General features: G+C 61.0%; 1 protein-coding gene across 2 annotated transcripts in view; it reads right to left on the reverse strand.

Annotated features, from left to right (window-relative positions):
• The window catches only part of ADAMTSL4 (ADAMTS like 4), a 59731-nt gene that overhangs the window by 12357 nt on the left and 23585 nt on the right, over positions 1–23789 (reverse strand). For both annotated transcript variants that reach the window (XM_034756408.1, XM_034756409.1), the window contains 5 exons: positions 23379–23448; positions 17416–18221; positions 15345–16683; positions 13563–13665; positions 110–246 (listed from right to left, as the gene is read on the reverse strand). In XM_034756408.1, coding sequence (XP_034612299.1) covers positions 110–246; positions 13563–13665; positions 15345–16683; positions 17416–18221; positions 23379–23448 — 2455 coding nt within the window. The remainder of the gene's footprint in view (positions 1–109; positions 247–13562; positions 13666–15344; positions 16684–17415; positions 18222–23378; positions 23449–23789) is intronic.

A 23789-nucleotide genomic window follows, 5' to 3' on the forward strand; every position in this document is an offset into this window, starting at 1 on the left:
GGGGAGATGGAGCTGAGCCGGTGGGTGAGGGCTGCTGGGTGGGGCTGGGCTCCGGGCTTCCCCCACAATAGCCCCCCCGAATGCTTGGCAGCCCCCCCACCTCACTTACCAAGCACTCTCCAGCCACGCAGATGTCGAGGGAGGCGGCCTCGCACGGCGTGCCGTCCTGCACCTTCTCCGTGTGCCGCACGTAGAACCGGTACCCCACCGGGCGGCAGTTCAGCTCGCAGCGCTGGGAGCCCCGCACTGCAACCATACGGAGCCGGGGCTCAGGGTGGCCCTGCCAGGGAAAATCCCCGGGAGGGCGACGGCGGCACCTCGAGCCCCGACCGAGAGCAGGGGGCACCGTGCGCCGGGCAGCCCCAGCGGGAGCCCAGCGAGCTCTCAGACCGGATCATCGCCCCCTTTCCCTGCCATCGTCCCGTGGAAACAGACCCCGGGTGTCCTGGCACCAATCCAGTGCCCGCTCATCCCTAAAATGGGGCTTTCCCAGGGCACAGCTAAAGGGTGGGGTGGGGAGGCTGACAAGCATTCGGGGGGCTTATTATATCCTGGAGGGGGATTAGGGGAGCTTCTCAGGGGGGATGGGTCAGATCAGGGCACTGCCCGCCCCCCAAGCTGGTGGAGCAACATGAGGCTGGTGGGGATGGTAGGTTCAAACTAGTGCCCCCGGCGGGTGGCCCACGCACCCCAACCCCAGCTCTGGGCATGGGCTATCTGCCCTCGTGAAAAGCAGCCATTCAGCTGGGCCTGACCCCAGGGAACGGACCAGGTAAGAGGCCAGAGAGACCCCAGGCTGGGGATCCGGGTGGGGGGGTTGCTCTGGGTATCCAGGGACCGCTTGGGGGCTCGCAGAGAAACGTTGTCGTTGGCAGCGTGCTCCGCCTGGATCTCGGAGGAGCCCAAGGAGGGCTGCGGGCGTGTCCCTGTGCCCGGCGGACACAGACGTGGCAAACAGGGCACTTGCTCTTTGGGACGGGACAGGAAAGAAAATATCACGTCCGGGGGACTGCTGGTGAATTCGGGCGGCAGAAGGGAATTGGCCACAACCTTGGGGAGATTGCTGGGGGATCTTTAACGATGGAGCAGGGTTTGGGGCTCAGAGGGGAGAGCGCCCCCTATTGAGCCCCTCCGCCCGCCCCGCAGCACAGCGCCCCCTAGCAGGGCACTGATTCAGAGGGGAGAGCGCCCCCTACTGAACCCCCTAGCAGGGCACTGACTCAGAGGAGAGAGCGCCCCCTACTGAGCCCCCCCTGCCCCGCAGCACAGCGCCCCCTAGCAGGGCACTGACTCAGAGGGGAGAACGCCCACTATTGGGCTCCTGCCTACCCCCCCACCCCCAGTTTGTTTCCAAGAACTCCCAGCCACCCGCTAGCCCAGCCCGGCTCTGAGTACTGGGGCGCGGGGGTCTGGGCCCGGGGTGTTTTGGCGTCGCTTGTGAATGTCCGAAACCTCCCAACCCCCTCCCTGGGCTCGATAATGAAATGGGGTTGTGGGGGGGCAATCGAATGCCCACCTTGTCTAGTCCGTCCCAAGACCTTCTTGCCCCCCTAGGCTGCATGCCGCCCCGAGAAGGGTTAACCCCCCTCTGCCGGCCCCACCCCGCTCCAGGCCGGGGTGAGGTGGGGGAGCAGCCAAGACTTTTTAACATTTTCCAGAGTTTATTTTACTAAGAGCTGCCGGCTCCGGGGGTGATTTATCACCAAAGCCCTCCCTCCCTCCCCCCATCCACATGGCTCCCTCCCTTGCCCCCCAGACGTGCAGCGATTGGCCTTTCGCTGCCCCATCTCGCCCGGCAGCCCTGGCTGGCAAAGTCTTGGGGCTGATAGCGGGGCAGGGAACAAAGGGCTTTTTGTGCGAGCCCCTCCCCTCGCGGCCCCACTCCCACCGCGTCTAGCAGAAATCCAAATATTAGCCGGGAGCAGAAATAATACAGAGGGGGAGGGGAACGCTGCTTTCACCCTGTCGCCTCCTGCTTACTCCGGCTTTACCCCGGTGGCGCGCCCGTGCCTGCTCCTGATTTCCCCTCGAGCCTCAGGCCAATCACGCCCCTACGCTCCGCGGCTGGATTGAAATCCCCCTCCCTTGTGGCAGAAAAGCTGGCGAGGGAGCAGCTCGAGCAAGCCCCATCTGCCCGGCCCAGTGCAGGATTCATGGAAGGACCGTTGGCCCTCCTGTATAACCAGGCCAGAGAAAGCCCTTCCGTTGGCCCCCCAAACTTGCATTCGGCTAAAGCCCGGAAGACGTCAAGAGCTGGAGAAGTCCCCGCTTCCCCGGGCAGTTCGTTCCGGTGTTAATCACCCTCGCTTGGGTGGGTCTGGCTTCAACGTCCAGCCTTCGATTCTTGCCAAGCTTTCCCCTGCAGCATCGCCAGTCCGGTGGGATGAAGCACAGCCAGGATCGGAGGGCACTCCCCCAGGAACACGAGAACGTGGTGGCTGGGCTACTGGCTAAAAGCCGCACCGTGCATCTCCTGGATGTTGACAGCTCTGCCTGGGGGCCGGATGGCAGCCAGCGCCCAGCCTGGCTTTGTCACGGGGGCGTGGGGCGAGGAGGAAGGATGGCCCAGTGGTTAGTGCAGTAGCCTCAGACTTAGAAGAGCTGGGGTTGATTCCCTGCTCTTTTACCGGTGTCCTGTACGGCATTGGGCATGTTATGTAGGCCCAGCTCCTCCAAGGTCATTGGCTGCCTCGCTCCCATTAATTAGCCTTTCCAGGCCTTAGTGGCCCATCTCTACAAGGGCGATAACAGCATGGCCCTGCCCCACAAGCCGGGAGGTGAGGATACAGATTGGGAGATGCTCCGGTACTACAGCGGTAGCAGCCAGACCAGGCCCTTAAGTAAATAGCGAGCCCAGCTCCTGGAAAGGAAAATCACCCGGCTCCAATCTCCTGGAGAGGTCTGGGGCTGCTTCTCTGCTGGCCAGACGCCTTGGGAAATCAGTTACACCAGGGCTAAGTGGGACGCAAACTGCTGCTTGCTCAGACGAGCTGCGTCTCGCCCTGACGTGGGCGGGCTGGCAAAGACCCGCGTCCTTTGAACATGTCCGCACCACAGTAGATAAGAGAAAGGGCAGAGGGGCCCTTTCGACTTTCCAAATGCCTTTGCTAAAGCCCTTCAAAGAAGGCTATGAAGGAAACGAAGGGCTTATCTAGGCAGAGTTTTTGTCCTCTGGTCTAGGCAGGTTCTTTGGACAGTCCAGTTCTGCATTAAGCCACGGGACTGACCCCTACCTACAGCCCTCTGAAACCAGCGGGGATAAAGCGGGGCAGGCCCTGCGTTGCGGCTGCAGTTACAGCTGTATAAAGGTGGGTTAGGCCCGTGAGATTCGTCCCGTCAATTTAAGCTGCACCAGTTAAATGGCTTTTCGTTAACACCGGCTCAGCTTTTGGGTGCGGACGCTCGTCTCTACGTCAAACTGTTTCTCCCGGTTTAACTTGCACCTGTACATTTCCCCAGCAGGAGCTGGGCCAGGTTTAAATCCATGTAAGAGCATCTGCACACCACAGGGCACTGGTTTCACGACGGCTATACTATTGCCTAGCTGCACCGTTAAAGCAATGCCCCACTCCCCGCTATGGTGGCGTTATACTGGTATAGAGATGCTTATACCAGTACTGCGTCTGTCCATAGGGGAAGCGGCTGGAAACTGGGAGTTTCTAGGTTCACCTGAATATCCCCACCACCACCACCACCCACACACACCCCACTTGCTGGCCTCAGGGTCTGACCCCAGCAGCCGGTCTCCCCAGCATCTTCTGGGCCCATTCTGCAGGGAGTGGGGAAGGGGCAGATTCTGGGGCTCTCTGGGCATCTGAGAGGGAAAATGGGGGGGGGACGGACTAGAGAGAGAGGGAGAAAACAGGGGTGAACAAAGCATGGGAAGAGAGAGTGAAAATGGAAGAGGGAGGGACGGGGAATGAATGCAGGAGAAGACTTCAGCCCAGCCTGGCTGACCGCCCCTCTTTTTCCACCACTATCATTCTTCGCAGGTCATTAATCACTTGGGATGACTTTCTGCTCTCCTGTTTCCAACGCAAATGTCCCATCCATCCGGGCAGTTTTCTTCCCCAGGCCTCTGAGTCTTGGCCGGATTCTCAGCCCCGCTGCTTCCCTCCCCACCCCGCTGCTTCCCTCCCCACCCCGCAGATCGCAGGGCAGAACGACTGGTGGTTTCTGGGTAACCGAGTTCACTGAGTCACCAACCCCCCCCCCATAATCAAAGCCCCGCCCTTCACATTGGGAGCCAAACGGGCGGTTTACCTGGGAGCGGCTGCACCTTTGCGGGGATGTTCATTTGCACGGAGGTGTCTGAAGCCAGAGCCCCCAGCCGCTGGCTTGCAGTGACACTTGGGGTACATCTCCCCGGCAGCTGGGGTGCCTGGCTGGAGCACGTGGCCCCGGGCCTCTCCTCAGGTGCTCAGTCACCCCCAGCTGCAGTGTAACTAACTCCTTGCATCGTCTCCTCCCACTGCAGGAGCCAGGCTAATAAAGGCTTTTTAAAAAGCTGGCCCGACACGCCTGTCGCTTGGGAAAATGACCCTGTGGCTCTTCAATCACGTCGGCTCCTCTGAATTTCACCCCAGGCCTGAAGTGACCCCAAAAGCAGGCGCCAGGCTCCCCACCCCCAATTCAGTCTCGCGGCGCAGCCCCCGCCATCCACTACGGCCCGTGATCTTCACAACCCTGGGCAAACAGGGCAGTCAAGAGACTTGGCCCTCGGCTCTTGAGATCAGTGGGTCTCAATCAGGGGCACGCGTATACGCAGAGGACTTCCAGGGGGTACGTTAACTTATTGAGTTGGGAGGGATAGCTCAGTGGTTTGAGTATTGGCTTATTAAACCCAGGATTGTGAGTTCAATCCTTAATGGGGCCACTTAGGGACCTGGGGCAAAAAAATCAGTACTTGGTCCTGTTAGTGAAGGCAGGGGGCTGGACTTAATGACCTTTTGGGGTTCCTTCCAGCTCTATGAGATGGGTATATCTCAATCAGTGTTGCTCAACCTGGGGGCTCGCAAGTGCAGGGGTGGCAAGTCACAGGGGACCCCGTAAAGTTGAGTCACATGCTTCAGCCCTGGGGCTCTGGCTTCAGACAAATCTCGCAAGCGAAAGGCAGGCTCAAGACTCACACTGAAATGGAAGTACAGTATTTATATTCCAATTGATTTATTTTAGAATTATATGGGGAAATGAGAAAGCAATTTGTCGGTAATCGTGTGGCTGTGACACTTTCGTATTTTTCGGTCTGATTTTGTAAACAAGGAGTTTTTAAGTGAGGTGAAACCTGGGGTATGCAAGACAAATCAGACTCCTGAAAGTGGGACAGTCATCTGGAAAGGTTGAGAATCACTGAGTGTCACGTTCTCTGCCCCCCAAGGATCAGTATCGAGGCGGCTCCAAGTTGGGCACCTGGGCTCCCGCCCACAGCCCCGCTTGTTTCTTGCAGCCCCATCCCGGCCCCCAGCAAAGGTCATCAGCACCTGATCTCCCAGCCCCCGCCCCTCTGCGGGACATGGCTGGTTGTTACGCTAGGAAGTTCCTGGCAGAGCTCCCCAGCCTGACAGATCACCACATACTTCGAAGCAAACGTCTGCAGGGCCCCCTGAGATCCCCCACCCCCGGCCTCACTCCCGCCCCGCGCCAGCCTGGGTGATTGAATCCGGCTGTGGCGCCGCGGGGAGAGTCCAGGCCGCTCCGGTTGTAAATCAAGGGCGGGCGCCGACAGGGGGGAGCGTGGGACAGCGCAGGTGGGAGATGGACACGTACGGACGGGGACAAACGACCGTGCAACGCGCCAAGAGCAAATGCTTGTTTCCAGTCAGGGTTTTGCATTAAGCTAGTGGGTCGCAACCTTTTCTGTAGCCAGCCTCCCCTCCAGCTGCAAAGTCCCGCCCCTGAAAGCCTTTCGTGGTGCAGAGGAATAGGATGGTATCCCCTTTAATTCCGGGCAGACCCTCTACGGGTGCTCATCGTGTTTCGTTTTAGACACTGCCGGAGCCCAGCCGGAGCAGCAGACGTGTGGCATCTTCTACAGTGCAGAGCACGGTGAGCACTGCTAGAGGGTTCACAAACTGTTTAAAGGGACGCTGCCCTATTCTTATACACTGCACGCGTCGCGACTCCCCCCAGCCCTGCAGTCAAACAAAGAGATTTCCAGCCTCTTTTTCAACCTGTCTCCTCCTGAGCGATCTGCCTGACCCTCCCTCCCCCCAAACCGCTAAGCAGTCAGCATGTTGGAGCATGGGGGTGAATAACACTCAAGAAGGGTGTGGTCTCAGCGCACCATAGGGAGCTGAGGGGGACAGGGGAGCCCTCACCAAGGATAACACCCTACTACTGCTGCTAACTGACCGTTACTCCTTTAGCTCAAGGTGCAGAGGTCCAGGGCTCAAACTGCGCTGGCAGGGGCAAAGGGTGGTTGCCGCCATGTTAAGGGAAGATTGATTCTTGAGGCTGATCCAAGGGGGAGAGGGAGAGGGGCTGGGGTGGGAGGCAGCCTTCGGAGGGTCAGCAGGGGTCTAATGAGCAAGGGCAGCTCCAGGCACCAGCGCACCAAGCGGGGGGGCTGCTGGTCGCCGTGAGGGCAGCAGTCAGGCTGCCTTTGGCAGCATGCCTGCGGGAGGTCCGCTGGTCCCGCGGTTTCGGTGGCAATTCGGCTGCGGGTACGCCGAAGGCGCGGGACCGGCAGACCTCCCGCAGGCATGCCGCCGAAGGCTGCCTGACTGCCGTGCTTGGGGCGGCAAAAAACATAGAGCCGCCCCTACTAATGAGACAGCAGAAACGTCACCAGGCGGGGGTGGAAACCTCATCAGGTGGGACATTTGGAACTAGATGGGATGAATTAAAATCACCGAGTTGTGACCCTGATCCAGATGGACCCGAACCTACCGAGTTCTGACCCAGATGGACCCAAACCCATCAAGTACTGACCCAGATGGACCTGAACCCACCGAGTTCTGACTCAGATGGACCCAAACCCACCAAGTACTGACCCAGATGGACCTGAACCCACCGAGTTCTGACCCAGATGGACCCAAACCCACCAAGTACTGACCCAGATGGACCTGAACCCACCAAGTTCTGATGCCGAAGGACCGACTCCACCAAGTTCTGACCCCGATCCAGATGGACCTGAACCCACTGAGTTCTGACCTCCCCCAGAGTTAGAGAGAAGGGAGGGGTGCTGTGGAGGCGAGGTTGAGTCCAGATCTGTTCTGTCCCTGTCCCCATTGGGTGACCCTGCCTTGCCCTCCAGCCTGGCACCTCCCCTCTCCCTGGCGTGCTGTGGGCATCGGGGCCGGTTTAACGCTGGCCAGAGGCCAGAGCGCGTGCCAGCAGCTGGACACACGGCATCAACCTGAGACGCAGGTGGGAGGCCTCGATTCTGCCCCGGATCACACCACACGACCTGGGCGCCACCCCTCCTCCGGCAGAGCGAGCAATCAGAGATGCTGGTGCCCTCTGGTGCCAGTTCGGGGCGGGGGGGAGGGGCACAGCCGGAGCAGGACCCTTTAATAATAATAACCCAGCCAGGATTTATTTTCCCAACGTGCTGTCTCAGCGGCTGGAGGCCACGGCTCTACCCCCGGCCAACTGGAAAGAACACAGTGTTTGAACAGAAACGTTATTCATTCCTCATGTCCTCGCCCCCCGGCGGGGCTCGGCCGCCGAGGGCTGGCTGGGCATGGACGGTAGAAAGGTAGATGCGTGGAGAGTGCATGTGTGGGGCATGCCCCTGCACATCTGGATGGAAAGGGGAAGGATCTCGCACATCTGGATGGGAAGGGGAAGGATCTCGCACATCTGGATGGGATGAGGGGAGGGTGTGTGGATCCTGCACATCGGGATGGGACAGGGGGGCAGATCCTGCACATCGGGATGGGCTCTGGCTAGCTTTAGCTCCTGGAAGGAGCTGCGAGACAGAACAACTCCCCCAAATCAAAGTGCGGGCTCTGAACCTACAGGGCCAGCTTTACAATGCAAGATGGGGGGGGGGCACGTAAGGCAGAGCACAGGGGGTTGGAGCGGTTGGTCAACTGAGGGAGATCCGGTCCCCTGCCCCACTGGGCCACGCCAGGAGATCCGGGCCTCTGCCCCACTGGGCCACGCCGGGAGATCCGGGCCCTACCCCACTGGGACACGCCGAGAGATCCGGGCCCCTGCCCCACTGGGCCACGCCGAGAGATCCGGGCCCCTGGCCCCACTGGGACACGCTGGGAGATCCGGGCCCTANTGGGAGAACAGGCCCCTGCCCCACTGGGACACCCTGTGAGATCCTGACCCTTGACACATGGGGATGCACCAGAAGATCTGGGCCCCGACTCAGTGGGAGATCTGGGCCCCGACCCACAGGGATGAGCCTCTCGCCCACGGGCCCATCACTGGGAGTTGGGGCTACGGCAGCGCCAGATCCGAACTGTGGTGGCACCAGCAAATCCACTTTTGAAATTATCCCCCAGAGGCGCCAGGAGGGGGCGGCTGCCTTTGATCCTGCTGTGGAACCGGATTAGCAACGGCCCGTCCTCCGAAAGGCCCCAGCTGCGCTGAGCTAATCATGGACTCCCGGCTGGTCCAGCCCTGGCCACGCAGAGCCGTTCATATGCCACGTCCTTTTATTAACTGGGTAAAGCTGCTTAGGCGGCCTGCGGCACCGAGCGCAGGGAAAGGGCCGGCGCCCGCTGATAACACTGTTTAATGAACGCTCAGGGCTTCGTTAGCTACCCTGCACTCCCCCACCCAGCTCAGCGGGAGGGGGCTCTGCTACCCGGCTCCGGGGCGAGCTCAGAGATCCGTTTGCCCTGGAACTGGCTGCACCACTCAGGAGTGGCATGCCCCATGGGATACGGATGGGCAGGGCTGGGTGCCCGGACTCCTGGGTTCTATTTCTGGCTTTTTGGAGGGGAGTGTGGCCCCCGTGGTTAGAGCAGGGGACTGGGCACCAGGACTCCTGGGTTCCATGCCCATCTCTTTCACTGACCTGCTGTGTGATACTGGGCCAGTCGCATCCCCCGCTCTAGGCCTCAGTTTCCCTACCTGTAAAACGGTTGGTCCCTGCCTCCCAGTGAGTTCGATTCACTGTGTAAAGCGCTTTGAAATTCTTGGTGAGACGGGGCCAGAGAAGGACGAAGGGTTGTTAACAGAGACACTGCTACCACCTGCTCGGCTGGGTTTAGAAAGGAATCTGATAAACACCCTCTTGGCAGCAGCCTGATGGCTAAGGACCCCCACCCCAGTGCCAGACCCACAGTGGGCAAGGCCTGGGGAGGGGGGCAACCCCCCTGCTGCGGGGTGGAGACGTGAGATGAGCTCTCCCCATGCCAGGGAAGGCAGAGGGGCTGGCGGCTCAGATTCGCACAGCCCTCGGTTCTGCTGCGCCTGGCGCACAACAAACAGTGTAGCGTCAGCTGGTTATAAATCTTCCAGTGCTTAATCAATTTGCTATGCACATCATTAGACCAGGGCGGTTCCGGGGACGTGGCCGGGGGAGGGGAGGGAAAGGGGCTCTGGCAGGGGATTGTTTGCAAAGGGGTCCTGCAGGGATGGAGGGTGCCAGCTGGGGGGAAAGAAAGAAAGAAAGATGAATGGAGGAGAGAGACGAGAGAGGAAGAAGAGACAATGAGGGAAAGGAAAGAGAGAAAGAATGACAGAGACAGAAAAGAGAAGGTGAAAGAAAAGAACGAAGAAGAGAGGGCAGCCAGCCAGCGGGCCCAAGGCGTGGGGTGCCTGCTGGCACCTGGCGTGGGTTCTGGATTCCTGCCGCCCTGCCCTGCCTGATGACCGAGCTGGGCAGAGAGCGCCGGCGGGGCGTAGAATAACAGACCGGGCGCGGGGCTGACACCATTCGACGATTACTGCACAGGCCATCGGCCATGAGAAAGGGGATTACAGCCGAAAAGGCTGGATCTGTCGAACTCGGCAAAAAACACCTGTCAGCCCTCGTGCCATGGATGGGGGGGGAGGGGGCTGGGCACAGGCGGCGGGGAGGGAAAGGTGGGTGGAGTGGGCACCGCAGCACAGAGATGGGGGGCTGACTCCAACCTCCGCTCGCCCTCCTCCCCCCCCCCATCCAGACAGCTTCTATCTTTCTCCATCCAATTCGCTTGGCGCTGAAATGTCTCAGCCTGGGGCTCGGTCTCTGGGGACTGTGGGGCACAGAGGAGTTCCTCTCAGGGGGTTTCCTGGGCACTCCTCACCCCCCATATCAGCTGCTGCTAGTGCTTTGAGTGGGGGGTGGGGGAAGCTGGGGGTCAGGACTCCTGAGTTCCATCTCTGGGAGGGGCGTGGGGCCTAGGGGTCGGCGTTTCAGAAAGAGAGCCAGTGGCTGGGGTTACAGCTGCTGCCTGCCACCCAGAGGTGGTCACTGATTTAACAGACGATCCCCCAGGGTTCCCAGCAGTGACCGGAAGAACCAGTTTGAATGAGATGAGAAGTGACCCCAGGGCCCCGGCTCAGAACCGAGAGATCAGATTCCTCAGATAGGAATAGGACTCAAGCCCGTCGCCTCCCCAGATCGGAACTAGCCCTGCCCGCCCGGATCAGATTCAGCCCCTGGTCCCCTCTGGATCGGAACTGCTTCCTGACACACACCCCCTGGATTGGGACCAGCCCTTGGCTTCCCCCAGATCAGAACTGGTACCTGGTCCCCCCCAGATTAGAACCGCCCCCAGACCCTCTCTGGATCAGAATCGTCTCCAACTCAAAGCAAATTGTTTCCCAAAGTTTGACACTGTGCTTAATTCCCATCCAGCCCTGCTGGAGCTGCCCCCGAGACCTGGGAAGTGTCCAGGTCCTGCCCCCCTCCCCCTCCGCCCGTGCCCCCTCTCCCACACTCCTGCTGAGAACACAAGCGAAAGGAAGTGAGCAAACTCAGAGCAAGAGAGTCAGGGGCTGAGGCAGGAAATGAGAATGTCCCAGCTCCCTGCTGGGACCCCAGCCCCTAGCATGGGGAACCCTCCACCCCTTCCTCAGCACAACGGCCTCCCTGGAGAGAAGTTTTCCAGCTAATTGGCTTCCAAAGTGCCCTGGACGTGGTGATTTAAGAGACAGAAAGCCCTTTCCCTGTAGACATGTTCACAGCCAGCAAGGCACACGCAGTCCGTGCTTGCATGAAACACACACGCAGATCCATGCGGTACATGCAGGGAGGAGCCCGTGGACACAGCCAGGGACACACACACAAAGCATATGTGTAGGTCCGTCCAGGCACCATCCTTGCCCCACATGTTCACAGGCCACACACAGACACATGCAATCGCTTCCGCACACGCCAGCCCTCGAACTACTGCCGTGCTCAACAGGACACGCACGAGCCCGCCCCCTGCCCAAACCTCAGGCCCGGGTTACGCTCCAGAGCAGCTTCGAAACGAGCTCTGAGAACCAGGGCCGGCTCTAGGCACCAGCAAAGCAAGCAGTTGCTTGGGGCGGCAAATTTGCAGGGGCGCAAGAATCCAGCATGGGAGCTGAGAACCAACAGAGGGCCCTGGGAGCTGTAGTTCCTTGGTTAGCGCCCTGCCTATAGAGCCAGCCCTGGAGCAGGGAAAGAACTACATTTCCCAGCATTCCCTCAGCTGCAATTAACAGGAAAGGGAGGGGGACGGAGTGTGGAACTGAAACCTCATGTTGCAGCTTGCTGTGAGTAGGGACAGAGCCGGCTCTAGGTTTTTTGCCGCCCCCTACCCCAGCCCTGGCTCCCCACCTGCACTCCCGTGTTGCCCCAGCCCTGGCCTCTCCCCTGCCCACACCTCCTGCTGCCCCAGCTCTGGCCCCCACCTGCACTCCCCTGCTGCCCCAGCCCTGGGCTCTCCCCGCACCTCCTGCCGCCTCAGCTCTGGCCCCCATCCGCATCTCCTGCTGCCCCAGCCCTGGGCTCTTCCCCCCACCCCCCGCACCCACACCCTCTGCTGTCCCAGCCCTGGCTCCCACCTGCACCTCCTGCCGCCCCAGCCCTGGGCTCTCCCCCAAAGAAGAAATTGGGGGGACTAAATGGACAGTGCCCCTCTCTATCTGAAGCCTAGCAAGGGAGGTATGTGGATCCCACTAGAATTTAAAATGAAAAGTAAGAAAGGGGAGGCTCTGGACCTGGGCAGCTTTAGATACAGTACCAGGTACGTAGGAGGATTTCCACTTCTGAGCCATGGAAGCAGAAATTGACTTTTCCTTTCCAGATATAGCTAATATTCAGAAAGGGAATCTAGCACCTGCCTTCCAGATTTGAACACCCTCAAAATTCAGGAGTGCTCAAGCACAATTTGGGCAGCTGTTACTTCATTTCTCCCAAATCAAATATACTGATCCACTGTAACTTGCTGTAGAAGAAGTAGAATAAATTGAGCAAGAAATGCTTCCCAGTGGTATTAAGACTGGAATTGCTATTTTCAACAGCCATTGCTTGTTTTATTTTAAGTTTTAGTTTTATTTGTTTAAAAGGAAGACAGTGATATTGCATTGGCACATTCCCCATAGAAACAAAGAGTGGAACAAAAGAATAATAAAGGCACCTCAACTTTTCCTCATGTATGTAGGACAGTCTTATAATATGCATCCAGATATCCTCCAATCACACAAGCTGAAAACTGTTCCACTTTACTGCAGTTCTGTAACCATATGGGAACCAATCCTGTCTGTGTTCTGTGCACATCCAAAATTCCTGCTGAATGACCCGCCCTGGGAGCGAGTTACCAGTGACCCAGGGCTGGGGCGGCAGGAGGGTGCAGTTGGGGGGTGAGGGGGGGCAGAGAGAGAGAAAGACCAGGGCGGGGGATGGGGGGCCGCCAAATTTTTTTTTTGCTTGGGGCAGCAAAAAACCTAGAGCCGGCCCTGCTGAGAACTAACCGGCTCATCAGAGAGCAACCTAGGCGGTGGGAGAGGCTCCACAAGGAGACCCCGCACACACCCTGCTCGGCCAGGGGAGCGGGGCAGTGTGCTTCCATCACCAGTGAAACGAGTTTGCCGGGCTCAGCCGAGCGCCACCAGACAGCTCCCTGACCCGCTCCCTTGGCTGGGAGACGCGGACATGCCGTCGGCGTGGGTCACCCTGGAGCCGACAGGACAGACACACCCTGGCCCAGCTGGGGCCCATCCGTCACCGTGTGAGTACACAGGCCCGACAGCCCCTTGGCTTCAGGGAACGTGTCCTCCAGGTGCAGAGACCAAACCCGGCCACCAGGAACGACGGGGGGTGGGAGCAGTGCTTGCGCTCGCGCGGGAGGAAGGGAAGGGGAAAGGACCCAGAGAGCGAGAAGGGCCGCAGCCAACAGCCCCTGAGATAAAAACCTGAGCACAGGGTCCTTCTGCAGTGCCACTGTCAGCCCTGGGGGAGGGAGCTGAGGCCCCAGCTGCAGGCCACGGTCTCAGGGCGACAGCCGTCGGCGAGCAAGGACCTTTCATCCTGCAACTCTGCAGCCCGAGCAATCAATACACGGAGGGTGTGGGCCAGCCCACCAAAGACGCAGGCGCCTCCTGGGAATGCCAAGCCATGGCAGAGCAATGAGAGTCCACTGGGCTCCCCCCTCCCCTGTAACCATAGGAACACCGAATCCCAGTACCGGCTCCCAGTCCCTTACCGTCCGTGAAGGGCTCCCACTGGTAGAGGCGGCCCATGAACTCCTGGGTGTTGAAGGCAGCGCACTGCACGGCTCGGGCGTCGGGCTGGTCGGCTGGGCACGGCTGGAAGGGAAAGGAGGCTGAGATGCGGCTGAATATGGCGCTAGGAGACACCAAGCAGATCTCCACACTGCTTCCCATCGTGGGGGCATGTGTTGCTATACCAGTGCCCATCACCAGCGTGAGATACAAATACCCTGGGATCTGAAATGCAGCTGCCTCTGGGGTGGGGCATGGCAGGTCTTTACCCGCCACACAGCAATGCTGCACAGAGATCACTTGTGCACTGCTGAAATGCGGTGGGGGTGGGAGAGCAGCACCTGGTTAAGAGCCATGTAGCAACGCTGTAACAGAGGTTGCTTACCCAGTGCCAAAATGCAGCCACCTCTGGGGTGGGCCATGGCAGCTGTTCATCAGGAATTGCTCATGCGATGCTCATCATCCTTTCTTTCTCCTCCCCAGCATCCGTCCTCTCCTCTTCTCCTACCCCATTCCTTCCACTCTCTGCCCATCCCCTTTCCCCCTTACTGCTTAGCCACCCCCCACCCCACAATCTCTCAATGGAAGGGATCAATCCCTTGAGTCAGCAAAGCCCTAGAGGCCCCAGCTGGGGGGAAAGATGCTATGGGCGGTGAATGCACTTTCTTTGCCAGAAAGGGGGAGCCATCGCACTGGGAGCTTGCCCTCCTCGGGCACCTCCCCTGTGAAGATCTCCAGGTGTTTGGAAAACGTTCCTGGAATTGCACTTGGTGAGGCAGGAGAGGGCTGTCCCGTTATATGGGGGGAAACTGAGGCAAAGAGAAGGGACACGACTAGCCCGGGGCCACAGAGAAAACCAGTGAAACAGAACCCAGGACTCCTGCCTCCCAGTCACCTGCTCTAACCATCCAACCACACTCCCTGCTCAGCCCCCTTCTCTGCTCTAACCACTGGAACGCACTCCCCTCACAGAGCAAACCAGATGTCCTGGCTCCCTCCCCTTAACTGCATGACCTCAAGTCACCAGACAATGGGGCCCCTAAATAACTTCTTCCCAACAGCCCCTGTAACTCTCCCAGCATGCTCTGGGCCCCTCCAGCCCTGCATGGCTATTTACAGGAGCGAGTTCCTGCCAGCCAATGGGGGAGGTTTGGCCGGCATTGTATAAACGAGCGGGACGGGTGATTTATAAGCCCTGCACTCTCGGAGCACGGCGGCGGGGCTCGTCTGGAACCGGCTGGGCCTGACATTTGTGTATTTTTTCACTGTTTATTAAACCAAAGAAAAAAGGACAAATTGGCAGGAAAAACCCCATTAGCAACCGAATCGCTTGTCGTCTGCCTTTCCAGCTCAGACGCTCTCAGCCCCGCCAGCGGCCACTTCCCTAGATGGACTCAAATCCTTTTACTGCTAAATGGACGCAGGCCCCACAAGATAGTTTGGTCCTGCTGGCTAAAGTGGAGGAGGACGGAGTCAGGACTCCTGGGTTCTTTTCCCGATGGGCTGGGTGACCTTGGGCAAGTCACTTCCCCTCTCGCCTGTAAGATGGGGTGGCTAATACTGTAGTAAAGTGGGTGGGGGTGTGTACCCAGCACTGCCCTCTCCTGGAGGAAAGCAGAGCTGATCACCTGTGTGTCTTATGCCCTATACTGCTGGTGGAGAATGGAGAGTCCCTGTTGGGGGTTTGAAGCATGGGACTCTAAGTTCTAGTCCCACCAGGGGGAGGCATCCGGCGCTCCTGTAGGGAAAGCAGAGGCCCTTACCTCCTGCCTACAGGCTTTGAACTGCTTGCTCTCCCCCTCGCAGTGGAAGGTCTCTGTGCCAGGGTGGTAGAGATTCCACTGGGGCACCTCGGGGCCTGGGTGCAGGCCCAGACTGGGCCTTTGCCCCCTGGCTTGGAACTGGACAGGGTTGCCGCGGTGGAGCAGCCAGATGTCCGGTTCTGCCAGCCGGTGAGGCGAGGGCTGTTCCACGAAGAGGCTCTGGGAGGCCCGGGTGCCGTAGCTGCCCGGGCGGTACTCGTTCTGTCTCTGAGCACGGGGCCGGGCCAACTGGTGGGGATGGGAGCGTGCGGGGGGGTCAGCAGGGCCTGCTCCCTCTGGCTGGGCCAGGTGGGTGGCCTCAGGCCCGGGCTTTGGTGCTCCTGTGGCCCGATGGTGGGAGTGGGGATGGGGGTGGCCGAGTTCTGGTGCCTCCTTTTGGCCACCCCCTGCCCCGTGTCCCTTGGGCGCCAGCTGCGCCTCCACGGTGGAGCTGTGGTTCTTCAGCACCTCGTGCGTGAGGCGCAGCTCCCCCCATGGCCGAGGGGCATGGCCGCTGCTCGGGTCCCTCTCTCCCGTGGGCGTCCCAGGGCGGGAAGGCTGCTGGATACCCCTTGTGCCGTCCCCGGGCCCGTCTCCTCCTCCTCGCTTGGCGGGCGCCTGCGCTCCCGCCCTCAGGCGCGACTCCTGCGAATCTGTCTCCTCCACAGCCATTGGCTCTCCCTCGCCGGGCCCTACGGTGGCCGCCGGAGCCCAGCCAACAAACAGGGATGGCTGCTCCGTGGGAGAGGGGCCCAGCTGGGGAGTGCCCTCCCCGGTGCGATGCCGGGCCCCTTGCAGCTCTGGGGATGGTGCTGCTGGCTCCCGATTGTCTCCAGGACTCGCCTCGTCCTCCGAGGGGCCTGTGTGGGACTTGGCTGTGGCCTCGGCCTTCAGTGGCCCAGCGCTGCCCTGCTCGGCCGTGTGGGGCTGGCGGTGTGGAGCGGGCCCATCTCCCTCACTTCTGGGCCTCGCCCTATGCCCTGCCAGCTCTGAGCTGTTCTCTGCCAGCACTCCAGCCTGGAGCTGGGGCTGCGCGGAGTCCTCCGCCGGCATGGCCTTCCTCTGCTTGTGATGCGGATGGTGCTCGCCCTTGGCCAGCGGCTCCTTCTCCCGGCTGGGGGCTTCCTTGGCCTTGCGCTTGGGAGTCTTGGTGGGCGGCGGTGGCTGGTTGCTCGGGAGCCCTGGGTGTCTCTTGAACCGTGGCGTGCCCCCCTCCGCCACTTCCTTGTGCAGCGGCAGTGCGAAGGGCACCTTCCCGTAGCCATATTTCCCCGGTTTGATCGACTCTCGAATTCGAGACCTGGAACGAGTGGGGGGGGATGTGTTGTTACAGGCCCTGCGTAAACAGAGCAAAGGGGGAGCCAGAGACCTGAGTGCACCTACTGGGTGGCTTCAGAATGGCACGCCTTGTGTCACGAGCCCTGTACTGCACACAGCTCAAGGGGATTCTCCCATAGTTTAGCAGGGGTGGGGGTAGGCTTCTGGACTGGGAGGATCTGCGCTCTCTCCCTGCTGTTGCCAGGGGGCATTCCAGGTGCCGTGGAGTATTCCAGGTGACGCCCAACACTGCTTCCTAGCTAGTATGCGCTGAGAGAGCAGGCTTGGCAGCCCCCGGGAGGAAGGAGGGTGCAGTGGTTAGAGCTAAGGCCTGGGACTAAGCCGATCTAGATTCAGTTCCTACTTCTGCCTCTAACCCTCTGTGTGACCTTGGGCCAGTCCCTTAGTCCATCTGTGCCTAGTGGACAAGGACAGTGACGGGGCCCGCACCCCACCGTGCAGACACGGGTGGTTTGGTCTCCATGCCCAGATCCAAGGTATTTTGGCGCCTATGGAAGTTAGGATCCGAGCTTGCCAGCTGGGAGTGCGGCTTCAGAGCAGAGACCAGGGCAGTAGGAACAGTGCCGGGATCCCCACACACCAGTCACAGACTGGAGGACAAATGGCACCTACCCAACGGCCCGAGCCAGCCGGTTCCCTCTCCCCCGCCCAGGTCGCGAGCCCAGGCTGTGCCGCAGAGGACCCTGGCTCTCACCTCCTGGCAGCACGGGACTCCTGCGTCGGGGACGCTGCCCACTTGGACCCGAGGGCAGCGTGTCGGGAGCTGCCGGCTGCGCCGCCCGCCTCGTGGCTGCCCCGCCGCTCGGGTTTGAAGAGCGGGAGTGACTCCTGGGCGGGCAGCCGCGCCGGGGCCGAGCTGCGGCGTCTGAAGGGCCTTTCCGGGCTGGAGGTGGCGGGAGCGTCCGGGTGGCGCAGCCGACGTGAAGAGTGGGCCAGGCCGCGGCTGGAAGCGCCTGCTTTGCCGGACGGGTCCTCTTCCCGCCTTGGGGCTCTGGGGGCGAGGGCTGGGTCCCTCCCGCGGCTGGAGTGCGTGGAGGAGGCATCCCGCAGCGGGGACAAAGGCAGCTGCTCGGAGGGGAAGGACTCGTGGCGGATGTACCTGTTCGGGGGCCCGTAGCGGGCGGGAGGGGGGGCTGCCCGGGTGTGGCTGGAGCCGCTGTGGAGGGGGAGGGCAGAGTCGCTGTGGAGGGGGAAGGCAGGCCCCGGTGGGGAGAGAGGCGCCCCCGATTCCCCATCAGTGTGAAGGGGGTAGGATGACCGTGGTGGGTAAGGATTGGCCCGTTCCTGTGGGTACAGGGGCTGGGCGTACGTGTGTGGGCCATGAGGGCCCCCCCAGGGGGCTCGCTGATAGGGGGGCAGGCAGGTGCGGATCCTTTCCAAGACCCCCACCCCACAGGGCTGGGAGCAGGATGACCACGGGCTCCAGCTGCTCCAGGCACCCGCCACTTGGTTTCCAGCTCCGTCCTCCTCGGGCACCTGCCGGGACGTCCGCTGAGGGACCTGCAAGGGCACAAGGAGACAGCCTGGTCACTGGGGGGCTCCCTCAGGAGGGGCCTGTCCCCAGCTCCAGGCCGAGGTGACGCTGCCGCACCAGCTGGGGTCTCACATCCTCCAGTTGGCCATGGCTCTTAACAGCAGGGGACATCCACTCCACTGGCGTGGGCTCAGCCCCCCACCTCCACCCCGTGAGCATCTGACCAGGGGCCTCACCCCCTCAACACAGCTTAACGCCTGACCCAGCAGCCAGGGCTCAGGGGTGGCATTGGGTGCCCCAGGGGCAGCTTTGGCCCAGGTCTCTGGGGCTGGGACAGACGGAAAGATCTGGGCAGATAGAGCCTCCTGGATCCGGCAGCAGGAGGGTTGGTACCTGGGAAGAGCCCGGAGCAGGGGGAAGAGAAGCCAAAAGACGGGGCTGAAGGGAAGCGGGCTGGGTTGAGGGGCACAGACCTGCCCAGGCAGCATTTCCCTTTGTGTCCCTGCTGCTTAACGCAGGGCCCTTCCCCGTACCCCCCACCTCAGCTGGCCTGGTGCCTCAGACAGAGGGACGATCCCACGCCAGGCGGGGCGGGCCCAGCTGTGGGGAGCAGGCTGGGGAGTTTATCACTGCCCAGCTGTTCTCGCCTCCTCGCTACAACATCCCAAAGGCCCCTGGCCTGGAGGGCTCATCGTTAGCCAAAAAAGGAAATTAAGAAAACGAACGTGCTCACCGATTGCCAAACTATTTGGCCTGGTTCAGGAGTGCCTTGGAGACAGACAGTGCTTGGCTGGATTTTAACGATGGCACAGGTACCGTGGGGCGGGCTGTTAAAGCCACTCGGTGCAAAGCAGAGCACTGCCGCTGCCCCCCTCAAACGCTCCTCCCGCACCCCACAGTTTGGGGACCTCTGCTCTAGTGCCTCGGATCCAGCCAGCCAGCCTGGCTGCAGCCCGCTAACTTCACTGGGGGGCTATGTTTTTTTTTATAGCTCCTTCATCGAAAGGATGGAAGGCGATTCCTCTAAGCCTCAGCATCTCCAGGGGAAGCATCAGTGACCCCTGGCGCTGGGTAGAGCGCTTTTCATCAGGAGATCTCAAAGCACAGTGCAGAGCAGGATCTTACCACCATTTGACAGATGGGGAAACTGAGACAGAGCAAGGGGAGGTCAGGAGTAGAACCTGGGTCTCCTGAGTCCTACTCTGCTACTCGGCAACACTGGTCCTAGGCTGAGAACTAGCAACTCATTCCATGCAGGCCAACAGCAAACAGCTCCAGATGGGCGTAATGACTGTCCCCCTGTAATGCCCCAGGCTGCATTCAAACCAGTAATCTAGAGCCCCCGCCACACAACCTCCTCCCACAAGCCCTTCCAGGCCCCCGTGTCCGCATCAGAAATTTCCCACATTTTTCTTTTCATTTCCAGGGACGCTGGAAAGCACCAGCACCCAGGCCGGGAGTTCCCCACCGGGGACCCGGCCGCCCTGCGCCCGGCACTTTCATCTGCCCCCTCCCGGGCCGGAGAAGCAGTGAACATGGGCGGAGGGAAAGAGATTTCAAAAGGTTTGGGGCCCCCTCTCCTTCCTCCCCAAGAACAACGGCACCTCGAGGAATGACACAGTCAGGCTGAGAGCTGAGGGCCAAGTCTGCTGCTGGCGTCGATCTGGAGCGAAGCCGGTTTACGCTTGCTGGGGCTCTGGCCCACGTTGCCTCGGAGCCTTTCCAGCACTCGGAAGCGTAGCTGCCAATACAGCCCCGCTGCCCCTTCACACAAGGACACTGGGCAGCTGCTTACAGCGCTCCAGTCCCAGCTCTGTCACTGACCTGCTGGGTGACTGTGGCTGGCTGTCGTGCCTCAGTTTCCCCTTTGGCTGTAAGCAAGAGGGCAGGGACCGTCTTGCACTCTGCAGTGCCCAGTTGGGGCCTTTCGGTGCTACCGTAATCCTGTGGCCTAGTAGGCAAAGCACTGGCCTGGCACGCAGGTTCTAGGCCAAGCACTGCTTGCGGGGTGACCTGGGGCAAGTCACGGACCCGGGCCGTGCCCCGGTTTCCCCCGCTGTAAAAAGTGGGGAATCATCCCGGCCCCTTTTGCAAAGCGCTTTGAGATCTGCTGGTAAGACGAGCTAGGGCTCGTTTTATTGGATTATTAATCAGCTCTTCTCTGGGTTGCTTCTGCATGCGAGGACTTGGCTGACTTCGGGGCTTGGGAACAAGATAGGGAGCCTTTCGCCTCCAGGGCGCTCACCCCCGGCTTGCCCTGAGGCAGTAACAGCCGAACGCTGGGACCATGTGTGAAGGAGATGGCTGCATCAGGGTGCTTACAGGCAGGATGACAGCCAACTGTTGAGTGACACCCAGATTCCCTGCTCCACTGTCCCCAAGCCTCGGCCGCACACCCCTAGCAGCAGGGCCCGCCGCTCCAAATCCCAAACTCCCCCAGCCAAGGGCCTGATCCTCCGACTGCTGGCGCCTCGTGCGGCCGTGTGCCCAAGCGGGTGAAGAACGCCAGCAGATCACAACGGCTGCGTGTGGCGCTCCCTGACTGCACAACGCGCAGGGCAAAGGGCGAACGTCAGCTCACGACTTGGCTTTTGCTCGGGGGCCTCTGGTTCCTAAGGACGCTGGCGCAGGAAGGGCTGGGGGGGCCGGGGACTGCTCGGCGGAGCCAGGGAAAACTCCGTTTTGCAACACACGGCCGGGTTACCAACGCTGCCCCGGATAAACACACCAGAACCACTGGGAATAGAACCCAGGAGTCCTGACTCCTCACCCACCTTCTTTTAACAGATAGACCCCACACCCCACCCCGGCTTCCCCCTCAGCCCAGACTGCAGCTGCTTTCCACGGGCTGTAAACTCCTAACGCGGACAAGATGCTGCTCCTGCCCCCGCCAGCGCTCGCTGCAACATACCAAGGCCGCGGGGAGGACACTCTGCGCTGGCTCGGCTCTTTGGGAATTTCCTTGATGACGGTGGTTCGGAAGCTCCCCTCCCCCCCAGCATCCCGCTTCTCATGGACTTTGCCCGTGATGTGACGCTGTATTTTCACACACGTCGCCCCTGCCCCGGCCTCTCCCCCAGCCCCCAGGCAGCCCTGACATGCAGGCTGCCCGCAGAGCCCCCAGGGGGAGAATCTGGCGAAAGGAAGAGGCCTTTTGCCCGGAGAACCTGCCCATCTCGCTCACTTGGTGCGCTCCTGTCCCTGTTCGGTGCCCATGGCGTATGCAAATCCCAGGGCAGAAACTGGCGCGAAGTTTAAGCCTCTTTCTCCCACTTGTTTCTGTACCTTCCTCTGCTACTGGTTAACCCAGGGCCTGATCTTTACTTGTTCCTCCAGGGATGGGATCGGGGGGAGGAGGGGAGGGACTCTGACCCTTAGACTATACTCCCCTTCCAGCATCAGGAATGGAACCCAGGTGTCCGGACTCCCAGCACCCCTCCTACTCTGACCACTAGACCCCATCTACCCCAACTCCCGGCTGGGAATAGAACCCAGGAGTCCTGACTCCTCACCCACCTTCTTTTAACAGATAGACCCCACTCCCCACCCACAGCTGAGAACAGAACCCAGGAGTCCTGACCCCGGAGGCCCCTCCCACCCCCCAGCTGCTCTAGCAACACTGTGACTTTCCACTACACTTGTGATCCCTGCACACAGGGCCTTGCCTGGCCCTCGGTGTAATTTAGAGCAGCCCTGAGGTTGCTCTAACTCATGGTCTGCTTCTCACAGCCTCATATGGGCCGGGGAAGCGGAGACTAACAAGAGCACAATGTGCTCGAGCAACGTCCCAGATCCACCCCCTATGCGGGGAGCTGGGAGGAGGGCGAGCGCCGGATCTTACGCCAGGGGAGGCCCCGGGATGAGGGCTTTCTCAGGGGAATGTCTCCTGCCTGAATAGGATAAAGGAGCCTCAGCGTCATTGAAAACCAGGCCCCAGGAGGTTATCCCTGCCCCACCATTCCAACTTGCTCCTGCTTTGGCTGATCTTTAGCCACCTCTGGGGCAGAACATGGCAGCTGTTTAACAGCCCACAGCAACACCCCAGGCAACATAGTGCTGGAGTACAACATACCCAGCCCCAAGGGAGGTTTATGGAGGGAGAACACCATCTACCTCCAGTTGGGACTGGCCAGTACAACACCCCAAAAAGCACCAGGAGATTGTGAGTGACCAGGTGCAGCCAGCACGCTTGGCGTCACCCCCACAGAAGGGAGAGCGCCCCCTAGGGGGCACCTCCCCAGTGCTTTCCAGGAGAAAGGTCTCAAGGTCACCAACCCTGCCTAGCGTACCAGCCCGGCTCCGGGGGAGGGGCCTGGGGTCTATCCCCGTTAGCCCTGGGGGCCAGCTCGGCTCTGGGGGAGGGGGCCGGTGTCTATCCCCGTTAGCCCTGCGAGGCCAGCCCGGCTCCGGGGGAAGGGGGCCGGGGTCTATCCCCGTTAGCCCTGCGGGGCCAGCCTGGCTCTGGGGGAGGGGGCCGGGGTCTATTCCCGTTACCCTGCGGGGCCAGCCCGGCTCCGGGGGAGGGGGCCGGGGTCCATTCCCGTTACCCTGCGGGGCCAGCCCGGCTTCGGGGGAGGGGGCCGGGGTCTATTCCCGTTAGCCCTGCGGGGCCAGCCCGGCTCCGGGGGAGGGGCCTGGGGGCCGGGGTCTATCCCCATTACCCTGCGGGGCCAGCCCGGCTCGGGGGAGGGGGCCAGTGTCTATCCCCATTAGCCCTGCGGGGCCAGCCCGGCTCTGGGGGAGGGGGCCGGGGTCTATCCCCGTTACCCTGCGGGGCCAGCCCGGCTCCGGGGGAGGGGGCCGGGGTCTATCCCTGTTAGCCCTTCAGGGCCAGCCCGGCTCTGGGGGAGGGGGCCGGGGTCTATCCCCGTTACCCTGCGGGGCCAGCCTGGCTCTGGGGGAGGGGGCCGGGGTCTATCCCCGTTAGCCCTGTGGGGCCAGCCCGGCTCCGGGGGAGGGGGCCGGGGTCTACCCGCATTAGCCCAGCAGCAGACCCCAAGCGGGACGCCCCAGCCAGGTTCCCTGATGCTCTTTAGCTGGTGATGAGGCCTGTGACTCCAGGAGGTGGCGATGCACATTGGGGCTGGCGAGATCCCTCATGCAGGGGCTCTGTGCTTCCCAAGCCGCCCCCCTCCTATCCCGCCCCCCTGCCCAGCTGTAAGGTCCTTGGTCTGGTGACTCACCTTCCTGCTGCCTTGGCAGAGCTGGGCCGTCAGCAGGGCCAGACCCAGGGCCAGTCCAGCCACGCAAAGCCTGGAGAGAAAACCAGAGACGCTGCCATTAGCAAGAGGCGGTGCCCACCCTGCTGCTCCAATGCCCTGCTCCCTTCGGTCTCCGTTAACCCCTCGCTCTCCTGGGCAGCCCCCCTTTATCCCAAAAACTCCCAGCTGCTAATGTTCAGTGGCCATTCCACACGCAAATCCAGGAGGAGGAGAGGTGCCCAGATCTGCTCTTCACGGTAACACAGGGGTGTCGACCCGCTCCCCCCTTACCCTCCCCCCCGGGCTGGCCAGCCTCCTCCATGCATCTCTGCTATTGGCCCGGGTCATCTGTTGTACAGATTTTACCCAAACCAATCACAGCGATGCTTTCTT

Source organism: Trachemys scripta, chromosome 24 (genome assembly GCF_013100865.1).
Source record: "Trachemys scripta elegans isolate TJP31775 chromosome 24, CAS_Tse_1.0, whole genome shotgun sequence".
NCBI lineage: Eukaryota > Metazoa > Chordata > Testudines > Emydidae > Trachemys > Trachemys scripta.